Source organism: Hypomesus nipponensis, chromosome 27 (assembly GCF_054491055.1).
Source record: "Hypomesus nipponensis isolate SF chromosome 27, ASM5449105v1, whole genome shotgun sequence".
NCBI classification, from domain to species: domain Eukaryota; kingdom Metazoa; phylum Chordata; class Actinopteri; order Osmeriformes; family Osmeridae; genus Hypomesus; species Hypomesus nipponensis.
The window spans coordinates 2,310,741-2,324,163 of NC_140387.1; the positions used below are offsets into that span (position 1 = coordinate 2,310,741).

Sequence of the window (13,423 nt, forward strand, 5' to 3'; positions counted from 1 at the left end):
TTTACACCCGTTATCAGTTGGGGCTCCTCAAAATGACAAGGCGTCCTACACACCACTATTGTGTTGTCGATCTCTCAAACACACATTTTCTCGTAAACGAATTCAACCCGTGCCAGATCTGTGCTCTTATCTCTGTTGAGTAAACGTACTCCCTGAGTTCACCTGTAATGGCGTGGGACCTGAACACACGCAGGTAAGTCACTGCACCGCTGGCAGTGTGCCATGGGAGGGGAATTCCAGTCAGGTCTTTTGTCTCCTGTGAAAGTGACGGGTAATAATGGTGTTGAGAGAAAGAGAACAAATTGGGGCCAACCAGTTCCGACGTTTCAACTTTCAATTTCTGATAGCATTTTCATGAATTTGACGTCGCCATAAAGGGTCGTTCCTGCTAGGTTGTGGACTGCAGTCATGTTGGAGGTCATCTGGACCTCAAGTCTGCTTTAGGACTGGTAACGTAGCAGTTTCAAAAAGAAACATTTTTATTTTTTAGAAAATGCTTTTCTACTACCCCCAAAAAAGATTTCTCTGTTTCATGCACTAAGCTTTTTTTTTACCTTTATCTCATAACAGGTAAACAATTTTTAAGGATGTTTTACATAAGGTTAATATTCTACCAGCTCAGAGCACCAAACAGCTGCTTTAGGACTGGTAATGTAGCAGTTTCAAAAAGAAACGTTTATTTTTATTTTTTAGAAAATGCTTTTCTACTACCCCCAAAAAAGATTTCTCTGTTTCATGCACTAAGCTTTTTTTTACCTTTATCTCATAACAGGTAAACAATTTTTAAGGATGTTTTACATAAGGTTAATATTCTACCAGCTCAGAGCACCAAACAGCTGCTTTAGGACTGGTAATGTAGCAGTTTCAAAAAGAAACATTTATTTTTATTTTTTAGAAAATGCTTTTCTACTACCGCCAAAAAAGATTTCTCTGTTTCATGCACTAAGCTTTTTTACCTTTATCTCATAACAGGTAAACCATTTTTAAGGATGTTTTACATAAGGTTAATATTCTACCAGCTCAGAGCACCAAACAGCTGTAACTGCTGAAATCCCCAGGCTGGAGATAAGAGAGGTGGATTTCCAGCCTGAATGACCCATGGCCAGAGCGGAACTTTCCGGTAGGGACTTTCCAGTCCCACCAAGACACTAGCAGTGCTGGTGTGAGAGGAATTTGATGAATCCAAAAACACCTTTGATCACAGGTTTCACAAGCCATATATACGTAACCTGCATACATCTACACCACAGAGATAAAAATGATAATCAAGCGATAAAAAAAAAAACAATTGTGTAAGGACGTGTGAAGAACAAAGCCCTCTGTCTCATATCACGACCCCACCTGTGGTCTTCCATCACGTGGTCTCTCCAATAACGTTGCACACAAACGACACGGCGAATGCTTCTTTACAAAACTTTTAATTTCGATTCTCCACAAGTAAAATCCCTCGGAGTTTACCTGTAATATATTAAAACAAATGCCTTTTCATGTAACAAAAACTGTGCCATTAAATCAAATCTCCCAATCATCATCAATATTCTCTACAATGCGTGCCAGTCTGGGCTGGTAGCAGCAGTCGTCTCCCAGTGAACCAGCAGGTCTACAGGACAACCTGCTGGAGCTAGACAGCCCTGTTGCATACCCATTAACATCAACCTGAGCTCAGACAAATCCCTTCTGCTCCTGTGAAAACATCTGTCTTTCACTACAGCTGTACTGTACTTTACTCACAGGAAATAAACAAACATGAACCCATTTACTCTGCAGACAAGTCTCACACAATGCATCCATTAAAGATAGGCACCTGTTCCATAGATACATCACTGGCCTGGTCAAACTACACACATTTAATTGAAAAAGTAAAAAAAAAAAGATTTAAAGAGATGATTAGAAAACATTAAAAAAAGAACTCGTTTCTAAGAATCAAGCCAGAACCAAAGTTAAGACAATTATTGCTGATATCGTGGAATACCGTAGTGTTATAATATGAGTGTACGGCAGTAACCGTGAACAAAATAAACACCAAGAACAGACCGCTCCCACCAGCAGACACACCTAGACAGAGCGAGACTGCAACAGGAGTAGAGCCATGCACTGTTCACGGCTCGACTCATTCATAGTTTACGCTTGGCCTTCCTCAAACCCACCGCTGAACTCCTCGTGACCCGTCTCAAGACACGCCCACTAGCCGCCTCTGGATCAATACTGGAGGAGGAGGAGGATGACGAGTAGCTGTGGCGTGGTTTTAGTGGATTGTGCTAGTTTGAGTCTGGTGTGGATGCCCCGGGGGCTACGAGCAGGATCTCCAGGCTGGAGGGGAGCAGCTGGCTCTACCGGAGGAAGGTTTCACATCACTCTCGTCTTTCCTTCTGGATCTTTCTGGCAGATACTGACGGCTGACTCTATCTGGCTGCCTGAGGACTTCCAATGATCTTATCTAGACCGCACCTCATCCCGGACAGAACCATCCTGGACAGATGAGTACGGATGCACAGTCTAGTCCAGACCAGCCTAGTCCAGTCCAGCCTAGCCCAGACCAGCCTAGTCCAGACCAACTTAGTCCAGACCAGCCTAGCCCAGACCAGCCTAGCCCAGACCAGCCTAGTCCAGACCAATTTAGTCCAGACCAGCCTAGTCCAGGCCAGCCTAGTCCAGGCTAGCCTAGTCCAGGCCAGCCTAGTCCAGGCCAGCCTAGTCCAGGCCAGCCTAGTCCAGGCCAGCCTAGTCCAGTCTATTCTGGTCCAGACCAGTCTATTCGAGTGCAGACCAGGCTAGCCCAGACCAGGCTAGTCCAGGCTAGCCCAGACATGGCGCTACCTGGATGATTCTGGGAGGAGTCTCTTGAACCAGCCGCCCACGGCCCCGTCCACCCTCATCACCAAGGCAACGCCAATTAGCACAAACACACTGCCGACCAGGAACCCGGAGGCCTCGAACATCAATCTGACAGGAGGACACAGAAGAGGGGTGAGGGGGGGGGGGGGGGGGGGGGAGACAGAAGGGGAGAGAGGGAGAGGAGATGGTAGAGAGAGGAGAGGGAGAGGAGGGTGAGGAAGGAGAGAGCCTTTAGTCTGGTCTCAGACAGCGCCCCCCTGTGGACATCCTCACAGGGCAGGATAGAACCAGGCCAGAGGGTGTACCACACGAGCAGGGAGCGGAACAGGGTGTGTGCGCTGGGAGGAGGGAAGCGTCTCCTGAAAGCATTATTACAGTCCCCCGGCTGCCCTGTCTGTCCTGGAGGATGGACCGTAACAGGTGTAGGGAGAGAACTCGTTCCGGTACTTTCCGGTACTTACTTGGGTGCAAAAACCTTCCACACCATTAGATGTCTCCTGAGGATGGCAGCTGCACAGACAGACGCCAAAACCTGAGAGGAGGGCATAGGAGGTCAGGGCTCTGTTTCAGTGTGTGTGTGTACAATGTGTGTGTGTGTGTGTGTGTGTGTGGGGGGGGGGGTACAGTGTGTAATCACCTGTGCTCCGTTTATGAAAAGGTATCGTGTTGTGAGCTGCAGCAGAGCAGAGCCAAACTGCTGGGGATTCTCCCGTAATCTCATCTCCATGACAGCGGCATCCTCCCCTCCTTCCTCCCCCCTCCTCCCGCCCGGGCGACACGAACCTCACACACCAGCGGCCAGAACAGGAGCAGGGGGCAGCCGACTACACACAGGGGGAAGGAAACAAACGTATGTCATTCAGCAGTTCCCGGAGACGATCATCTTTCCATGTTGTTATCAAACGGTTGAACAGCTCGATATGAAAAGCTTTGTGGAGTGGACTCGAGTAAGTGACCACTCCCGGGACGCATTCAAAAGAAAATCATTCAAAGAGAAACATTAAAAGATAGATGAGGTTCTCCTTCACCTGCAAACAGGATGTGGGAGGAGAAGGTGTTGAGGGTGACCAGGGAGGCTGGGAGGAGGGTGCCCACGTGCCCCTGGGGGAACCCCACAAAGGCAGCTGCCCACTGGATAGAAGTGAAGGTGGGCAGGTGGCCAGTGGCGTGGAAGAACTGGGTGGCAGCCAGGGACCACATGACCAGGGGGGCCCAGGGCACCTGGAAGCCGCCTGGGGGAAGAGATAGGAGGGGACACCCAGACGAGTCAGCATGCATCACATCCAACAGCAAGATATTAAATCACATGCAACAAACCAGCTTTTCCCCTCTGCTGTATGGAAGTCTTACCCGAGTGCGCCCCCTGCAGGGCGCTGAGGGTGGTGGCGGAGGCGTGCATGTGCAGCAGGGCTCCCATCTCCAGCATGAGCAGCAGGAAGGCCAGAGCCATGCCTTCCGGGTGCAGCAGCAGCAGACCCAGCCCCAGCAGGCCGCACAGCAGGACCAGGGGCGCAGAGTAGACGCTCCCCAGCCCGTAGGCCTCTACGGCGGGCCGGCCCTCGTCCTCGGCGCCCGCCCGGCCGTCCTCCATGGAGAGCCTCATCCGCTGGTACAGCTGGGGGATGAGGTGGTGGAGCTCCGCCTCGGGGCTGATGCCCGTACTGGCCCGGTAGCGGGGCGGCGGCGGGGAGAGGGGGGCAGAGGCGCCGGGGGCGGGGCCGCGGGTCTTGGTGAACACGGTGAGCGGGTCCAGCCAGAGCAGGAGGAGGCCCAGGCCCAGCAGGGCGAAGGCCGCCCGGGGGAGCGCCTCCTGGGCCAGGCTGATCAGCTCCGCCAGGTTCCGGAAGCCGTCCTCGGGGGCGGAGCTCACCGCCCAGTGCAGCCCGGTGCACACGCACGCCAGGGGGAAGAGCCAGCGTGCCGCCAGCACCGCCCCCCCCGAGCTGTTGAGGTTGCCGTAGTGCCGGAGCCAGCGGCGCAGGAGGAAGGCCCAGGCGGCCAGCGAGGCCAAGGAGAGGCCGTACTGGAGGTTCTTGACCCGGCTGTCCTGGATGCGGGCCAGGGGGGAGAGGAAGGGAGAGGGCTGGCAGGAGCCCTGCTCCTCCCTGCAGCTGTGGAAGGACAGGGAGAGGTAGAGGGTGCCCACCAGCAGGCCCACGCACGCCACGAGGGCCCCGCTCTCCCGCCGCACGGCCGAGGGCGACGCGACCGGGGAGGGCAGCAGGCCGGGGGGCTTCTGGGGGTCGGGGGCGGGGGGGAGGAGGAGGCCGTCCCAGTTGAGGCGCAGGGGGACGTAGAGGCCCAGGGAGAGGAGGAGGAAGGTCGCCGCCCGGCCCTCGGCGATCACGTAGCTGTCGGACAGCAGAGAGAGGCAGCGCAGGAGCAGGACCAGGGTGGGAGGAGTCAGGAGGGAGGGCGCGGCCAGCCAGACACGCCCACAGACTCCGGCCCCGCCCCCGGAGGTCAGAACACGCCTGGTCCTCCAGAGGACCAGCACCTGGGAGGTGAGGGCCGCCGCGCACAGCCCCCAGGACACCTCCAGGTGGCCCTGGGTGGCCATCTGGCCCCCGGCCACACACAGCCACGCCGCCAGGCCCCCCAGCGCCGGGGTCCGGAGGAAACCTCCGTCCCCGGCCAGCGCGGACGACAGCTCGGACACGACGAGGGTCGCCAGGCAGGCCAGCCCCAGCACGGCCACGCCCGCCACCATCTTGACCGGGTGGAAGCGGGCCCAGCAGGCCCGGCAGGTGTCCCTGACGGAGGTCAGGTAGGCCTGGAGGGAGGCCTGGAGCTGGGGGGAGGGGCGCTGACCCTGCCGCAGGGTCTGGAGGTACTGGGAGGAGAGCTGGGAGAAGGTGGACAGCAGCTGGGACAGGCTGTCAGGGGGAATGTCTCTGGCCATGCTGGAGTAGGTCTCCAGGAAACGGTTGACCTTCACAACGCAGGGGAGGGGACATGTCAAGGATAACCCTTGTTAGAGAGCGCCGAGGGACTCAATAAGAATATCATGAATACGAATACTATCAATTGTATTTGTAATGGTATTTGTAATGGGCCTTTCTTGCTCTCAAAGTGCTCCAGTAAAGTTCAAATCGTAGCATGTGTTGCAGATAAATATCCACCATGTGTTGCAGATAAACATCCACCAGATCTAGAGTGTGTTTGAGGATGTTGCACCTGTTTGGCGTTGATCCACAGCGCCTCCCCCTGGCTGAGTCCCGCCGGTGCACCCTGTGTCTGGCCGTCGGGAGAGAAGGCCGGCAGCAGGACTTGGCCCACGCTGCTGTAGGGGATGGGGACCCCCAGGAGCAGGGCCAGGGTGGGCACCAGGTCGGTCTGGGGAACCACCTCCGGCTCGCTCTGCAGGGAACACACACCAAACCACAGGTAAACCACCAGAGACAGGACAGTCATCTCATGGGGGAGCCACGTGTTCGCTCGTTAGCCTTCTGTTTAGCATTTGTGTTTTGCGAGTGTGTACCCTCTACGGTCTTAAATCTGAAGAGGAATGGGAGGATGTGGTGGAGATATATCGATTAACAGTCATCCCCTCTTAAAAAGCACTTGGTAATGCCGTCCTAAAATGTCCATCCATCAGCATAAGAGAGAGGAGCAGGGAGACAGGAACAGAAGCAAATCTAGTATAGATCTCCCTTTTACACAAAGTAGTCAGTCAGCCAAACACCACTGTTCTTAGACGTGCAACCATCGTCTCCTCCTGATGTGTTCTGCTGGGCTTCAGCAGGGAGGGAGAGAGGCTGGAGTGGGCGGGCTCACCGGAGAGGGGGATGCTGGGAAGAGGGGGGAGGGGCTGTAGAGAAAGATTGCGGCGTCCGTCTCCTTCTGGCTCTCCCCTCCGTGGTCCCCCGTGTCGGTCATCCCGTGGTCTCCCATCACCACCAGCAACGTGTCGTCATGGAGACGATCCAGCACTGACCTGGAGCCGCGACGCAGACACGAGCAAGTTGGCTTATTGGGTCTCTCTCCCTCTCCCTCCCTCCCTCCCCCTCCCTCTCCCTCTCCCTCCCTCCCTCTCCCTCTCTCTCCTTGTCTCTCTGCTTGTCTCTCTCCTTGTCTCTCTCCTTGTCTCTCTCCTTGTCTCTCTCCTTGTCTCTCTCCTTGTCTCTCTGCTTGTCTCTCTGCTTGTCTCTCTGCTTGTCTCTCTGCTTGTCTCTCTGCTTGTCTCTCTGCTTGTCTCTCTCTCTCTCCTTGTCTCCCTCTCTCTCTCCCCCCCTCTCCCTCTCCCTATCTCTCTCTCTGTACCTTCAGTCACCCTTCACTTATAAACTGTCCAATAAAGCATACAAACTATAGAAACTAGCGAAGAGAAGTGTCTGTTTCCTGACCTGATCACCCCGTCCATCTGGGTGAGCTTATCAGCCATGGCCGGGTGGTCAGGACCGAAGCGGTGACCGCAGTGGTCCACGCCCAGGAAGTGGGCCACCACGACATCCCAGTCATCCCCCATCACTACGACGACCACACAGGAGGTCAGAGGTCAGAGGAGGCGGATCGGTGGGTCCGGAGGTGGGCCCGGCGTGTTGGTGGATACTTACTGATGGGGTAGAGGTGTTTGAGGATGCCGTCGTCCACAGTGTGCAGGTCCTTGACGTTAAACGAGGGGAAAGGCAGGGATCGGTGAAACTTCTTGGGGAAGAGATTTTCCCAGGTGTCGTCCCCCATGAAGACCACACGTTTGCCTTGCAGGTAGAGAGAGGTAGAGAGAGGTAGAGAGAGAGAGGTACAGAGAGGTACAGAGAGGTACAGAGAGAGAGGTAGAGAAAGGTAGAGAGAGAGGTAGAGAGAGGTTTTAGGAGAGTTTAGGTGGAATTTGGTGCAGTTCTATGTGAAGCTGTCTGAGACACTGCTTGTAAAAAGAGCTACGCAAATAAACTTTGATTGGGTTTCCAGAAGGGCAGGACAGGAACCGTGGTCATGCCACTACTTACCCACTTCACCCAGCTGGTGAATCAGGTTGTCTTCCAAGATGGCGCTGGAGGCGAAGTTGTTGCCGACGTCTATGAAGGTGGGTAGAGACCCGGTAGTGAAACCCTTGATTCTCTGCATGGTGGTGGTGGGGGGATCTGCTCTGAAGGGGTACAGGCGGGCCTGGGAGGGCCTGGACGATATCAGCTCGTTGAAGACTGGCATCTTGTTCTCATAAGGGCGTGGCTGCGTGTTGGAGGGGTCGAAGTGGGCAAAGTCGAATTTCAGGGCGTCGATGATGAGGATCACGGCCTTGCGGAAGCGCGGACGGCCTGGGCAGAAGCCCGCGGGGCCTCCTTCGGGGAGCAACACGTCTGCGCAGGTGCTGGTCCTGTTAACCTCCAGCCTGACCAACAGGAAACCGCCCACGAACAGAAAGATGCCCACGTAGAAGACGGCACACAGCCACAGGAGAAGGGCCAGGATGGGGAGACGCTTCATCCTAGACAGCGGAATGATGAGGTCAACTGACATTAAAAAAAATACCGTATGTAGAAAAAAGAATTGGCTAATAAGCCGTTTTATTGTCAGAAAGCTTAACTAGGTTAAAGGTGTCATTCTGATGGCTTAGCTACTGATAGACTCTCATGTACCTCTAAAGTTGTCCAGACTAACAAGCAGCAAATCGAGATTATCTTTCATGCTTTAGCGGTTCCTACAATTGAATGACACTGAGAAAACCGCACTACTGCTGGTATCCATGGTGAGCACAAGCTACCTGGCTAAGCTGCTAACTAGTCTGGTATAGCCTAATGTTACCTGAATGCATGCACCAACAGAGAGCCAACTCTGCTAGCTGCAAGGTTAAAATTCCCTTATCGCATGCACTTCTGCTACTACTTTAGTTGGGGCAAGAAAACTAGCGTATCTTGACAAAAGTAGAATGTCCTCGGCGAAATCATCCCATACAGATGAGACAGTCCCATACAGTCTAAGGATCTAGCTAGCTTCAAGACCGGTTAGCCGGCTAGCTAGATAACTGCCATACTAGTTTAAATCAACGTTTCTGACCTTGTGGTGCTCCGTGATGTCCTCCGTCGGACAGGAGCAGTCGTTAATATGTGTGTGCAGTGTACACAACACTCAGCGCTGAGACAGGTGCCTCAGGTACACAGAGAACGATAGCGCGCCCCTCTCACCTTCATTGGAACCACAAATTTGGCATGCATGGGGGTTAGGCGGAAACGCTTGTTCCCACACGGACACCTTTCGGTGTAACCTCACGTTCTACTGACATGCGCAGTGTAGTGGCTGCATGGACGCATGATTCAATTCTGGTTAAACATATGAAACATTTTACAGTAGTAACCTTTTACAAAATTGAACATAAATCCGTTTAAAAAACGGATTTGAGTGTTTTTTTATTTAACAAAAAAAGTTAAACCAATGCTTTTTGCTTAAACAATATTTATTAACAGACTCACATCACCTATCCCTTAGTTCCAATTACTTGAATTGGTTATATCTGTGATATCCTCATCAAGTGTTTCATGGTTCGTCAATGGTGCTGGATACTGGGTTTCTGTTGAGTTAAACATAACACATTGTCCAATAATGATTTTTTTTCTCCCTCTTTTCCCACAGCTCTTTCAGAGATGATCGTAAGTGCTCTGTGAACTCATTATGCATTTGAGACCATACCAATCTCACCTCCCCAACCAATGACACAGTTCTTGGTTATTGAAGTACATAAATAACATTATTTGTGTCCAAGGGAGGGATGGAGTCAGGATTCAAAACCTCAAGTACATAAAAGTCTCAATCATTTAAGAGGACAGAGCGAATACAGAAAACATGGTAGAGGACAGAAATCGTAACTCAAAAAGTCTGCAGAGAGGATAACACAGCACTACTTGTCCCTGACAGTTCATACCCTTTTCAACTGAAACGGTACAATGGTTAAGAACTGAGAAAACACACTTAAAAGTGACATCCGACTGTATGAATGACCCACACTCGAGTGTCTGTAAACGGACTAACTGCGATGTGTCGGCCGTTTACGTATTGACGATGATCATGAGATCCTAATCTTGGGCCGAAAGCTGATCAAGGCGAGGCCCTCCACGTCGTTTTCCAGCTCGCTGCAGCTGGTAATGTTCTATGAGCCGTAATGTTCTAAAGACGGGAGGTTCTGCTTCTCAGGGTTCCGGGGGGGGGGGGGGGGGGGGGGCGCTTGTTGTTCTCGCGAGTCGTCCAGACGTTCTTCACTGCTGGGGTGCGGATCCTTCCTCTGCTGAGTTTGGGTTCCCCGAAGACGCGCTCTCCACCTTCATGGGGTTCTGCTTGGCCAGGGTTCCATAAATAGACATGGCCTGGAGAGAAACACACACACAGGTGGAACCACGGTCACAACAAGCTGCCTGGAAGTGAGAAGTTGGAATCTAGACTTTTCAACTGGATTCATAAAAGCGAATTGAATGGTGAACTGTAAACTGTCCGTGCCGAGCGAAGCAGACCTGAGTGACCATGCTGCTGATGTCTCCTGAGTTGGAGGGCAGCAGGATGGTGTTGGACTCTTTGGCCAGGTTGGAGAAGGCCGACACGTACTGTTCAGCCACGCTCAGGGAAGCTGCTGCGTTCCCGTTCTGGGGAGAAACAAAAGGATCCTCAGACACACAGATCAGACAGACAGATCCTCAGACAGACAGACAGACAGAAACACAGATCCTTAGACAGACACACAGATCCTTAGACAGAAACACAGATCCTTAGACAGACAGAAACACAGACACACATACAAACAGATCCACAGACAAAGAGACACACAGACAGACAGATCCTCAGACAGACAGACACACAGAGAGACAGATCCTCAGCCACAGAGATACAAGATAGCTCTGCAGCGGAGGGGTTGGATGAAGAAATAAACAAACTTATGAATAGTCATCTGATCTGTCAGATTGTGAGGGAACTTTACCTGTTCAGTCAGAGCCACTGACAACAGGCGGATGGCCTTCGCTTTAGCCTCTGCTTTGGCTAGGACGGCGTTGGCCTCACCTGGGGTAACAAATTGGGACGTCATAAACACAGGCTGTTGTTGCTACATGTTATACGCTTCCAAAGTCTCTACCTGACACAAATCCAACAGAAAACAGTACGACCAATCAAATGCATTTGAATAGCCCTTCTTACACGCAATATCACAGAGGGCTTCACATACACCACACGGAACCGCCCCCAAACCCGTAAAGGAAGACAAGGATGCCATAAAGCAGTGGTTCCCAACCCTGGTCGTCAGGGACCCCCCTGCCCTGCATGTTTTAGATGTTTCCCTGCTCCAACACACCTGATTCAAATGAATGGGTCGTTATCCAGCTTTGCAGAAGCCTGCTTATGACCATTCATTTGAATCAGGTGTGTTGGAGGAATTCCAGTAAAGTGTGTCGGGGTTGCTGTGGAACCCACCGAAAGCTCTGTTGATCTGCTCCTCCCTCTGGCCCTCGGAGGCCAGGATCTGAGCCTGCTTGTGGCCCTCGGCTACGTTGATGGCCGACTCCCTCGTGCCCTCTGACTCCAACACCGTGGCTCTCTTCTTCCGCTCCGCCTCCACCTGAAAAGCCGGAGGCAGACGGATCCGAATCAGCTCACCAGAGTGGGATCCAAATCATCTCTCCAGAGTGGGATCCGAATCATCTCACCAGAGTGGGATCACTGAAGTCTGTATACAGTATATTGTGTGTGTTCTGTCGTGTGTGTCTAGGTCATTCACTGTCCCTCAGGATGTGTCATGATGAAAACTGTGAAGCCAGACACAACCCAGGTGAACATGAACCTCGACTTTGTTTCGCCAAGTGTTGCTCGGTGGCATGAGCCGTCTTCTCTCACCTGCATCTGCATGGACTCCTTCACCCGCGGTGGGACGTGTATGTCCTTGATCTCGTAGCGAAGGCAGCGGATCCCCCAGTCGTCAGACGCCTGGTTGATCGAGTGAACGATGTTGGAATTCAGGCACTCTCTTTCCTGCAATGACGGAGAGATGAGCGATGGTAAGGAAAGAATGAAGAAAAAGCCAATGGAGCAAACTAGAATCCCCTAAGTGCAAGGGGTACTCCAATCCTGGTCCTCGAGGGCCGCCGTCCTGCATGTTTTAGATGTTTCCCTGCTCCAGCACAACTGATTCAAATGAATGGGTCGTTATCAAGCTCTGTGGAAGCCGGGTAATGACCATTCATCCTTAGTGGATCATTCAGTATGCTCTCTCTCACCCTGAACACTTTGTCCAGGGTCAGTTTCCCCAGCTCAGACCGCATGGTTGTCTGTGCCAGCTGTGTGACGGCGTATTCTGGGTCTTCTACTCCGTAGCTCGCCTGGAAGGAGGACGCAGCAGTCAATATCCAGACACAACTACACGTCTTTCCTTTGTTTTAGTTGAACTAGATAGAGGATGCCATACAAACCTTGAATGGGTCCAGTATCCTGAGATAGAGCACGCCATCTATCTGTAGGGTCACATTATCTGTAAGAATGACGTTAGGTTAGCCACTTCCGGGGGGATGCTTGTGTAAACAGTTTGGATGACAACCGGGATTACTAACCAAGAGAGACAGCAGATTGCTCAGGTACATCAATAACAATCTCCTTAAGACTCTGCACGTAACGTATTTTGTCCAGAAACGGGATAAGAAAGTTCAAACCCTAAAGGAAAAGGATGGCAGAGGAATAAATCCTTAATTAGTTTCGTTTTCAATATCGCACAATAAAATAATGTCATTGGAGTATGAAATAAACTACGTCTGTAGAAAATAAAAACAATGAGTTACCGGTACTAAGATCCGATGAAATCGTCCCATCCTCTCAACTACCCAGGCTTCTTGTTGGGGCACAAATAGTACCAAAGTGTTCATGGGTAGACCGGATGCCCATCGCTGCTGGACTGGTGTCACCCATAGCCGCGGGGTCGTTCCCTGAGACAGCTGTGTTAACCGTGGTTTCGTCCCCTGTGAATGCTGTGTTAAACAATCAGGAAAACATCACACGTGACGAAAATGTACCGCAAACTGGAACTAGATGGCTAGTTGCAATTACTATTTAATTTGAGTTGTATGCAGCTATCTCATTTGATTGCTGGGTGAAGTTTTTGTGAAGGTACCTGGCTTACTCAATTCAACACCGTAGCTATTTAGTACAACATGAGTGAACACATATCCTAATGAAAATACTATGTAGCTCCCCTGATCCGCTTGCTAATGTGTTAGCTAGCTGGCTAACCGGATAATGACACACAAATAACATTACATGCCACACTTTACCTTTAACAGGGCACCGCCGGTCCGGCAGAGTGTTCGAAGCATATTGTCGAAGCTAACCGGTGACTTCTACGTGTTTAAGCTAAACGAATGAACCTTAACTAAACTCGGCGCTCATGTGTGACCCTCCGTCAATCACGAAAGTTACAACATCAATGTGATACACGAATACCGCCACCCATCTCAATAGGAAACACATCACAGAACTTTAGTTCCGTCCCACTATATCAATTCAACCTTGACCTGTCGAGCATCCTAAAAACAGGGTGATCATATTTTATTAGGGGCCGTTTAGGAAATAATTTATACTGTCCTGATACAAACACATATGAAACACATACACATTCACATATGAA

The 13,423-nt window shown here is 51.7% G+C and overlaps 2 protein-coding genes across 3 annotated transcripts; both read right to left on the reverse strand.

Moving 5' to 3' along the window:
- Positions 1-1,402: 1,402 nt before the first annotated feature.
- pigo (phosphatidylinositol glycan anchor biosynthesis, class O) lies at positions 1,403-8,995 on the reverse strand. The gene is given in 12 exon segments (XM_084693984.1): positions 1,403-2,943; positions 3,297-3,367; positions 3,473-3,594; positions 3,597-3,659; positions 3,864-4,067; positions 4,186-5,767; positions 6,013-6,195; positions 6,613-6,772; positions 7,182-7,305; positions 7,392-7,535; positions 7,785-8,263; positions 8,833-8,995. Coding segments are annotated over 11 exon segments (3,261 nt in total). The 5' UTR covers position 8,263; positions 8,833-8,995; the 3' UTR covers positions 1,403-2,813.
- Positions 8,996-9,211: 216 nt separating this feature from the next.
- stoml2 (stomatin (EPB72)-like 2) lies at positions 9,212-13,223 on the reverse strand. 2 transcript variants are annotated; one of them, XM_084693789.1, is made up of 10 exons: positions 13,071-13,223; positions 12,582-12,767; positions 12,357-12,456; positions 12,219-12,277; positions 12,027-12,128; positions 11,647-11,781; positions 11,227-11,371; positions 10,739-10,818; positions 10,278-10,406; positions 9,212-10,133 (listed from the first exon to the last, which is right to left on the reverse strand). In XM_084693789.1, exons 1-10 carry the CDS (start codon positions 13,110-13,112, stop codon positions 10,026-10,028), a joined length of 1,086 nt encoding a protein of 361 aa, XP_084549915.1. In that variant the 5' UTR covers positions 13,113-13,223; the 3' UTR covers positions 9,212-10,025. The 2 variants fall into 2 exon arrangements, with proteins under 2 accessions (XP_084549915.1, XP_084549914.1); XM_084693788.1 differs by lacking the exons at positions 9,212-10,133; positions 10,278-10,406 and adding an exon at positions 10,436-10,528.
- Positions 13,224-13,423: the final 200 nt, after the last annotated feature.

Coding starts and splice junctions, on each gene's coding strand:
- stoml2 (XM_084693789.1), bottom strand. CDS start 13,112: ATGCTTCGAACACTCTGCCGGACCGGCGGTGCCCTGTTAAAG. Junction 12,457..12,581: donor TTCATCGGATCTTAGTACCG/GTAACTCATTGT, acceptor CTTTTCCTTTAG/GGTTTGAACTTTCTTATCCC. Junction 10,134..10,277: donor TCAGCAGCATGGTCACTCAG/GTCTGCTTCGCT, acceptor GTTTCTCTCCAG/GCCATGTCTATTTATGGAAC.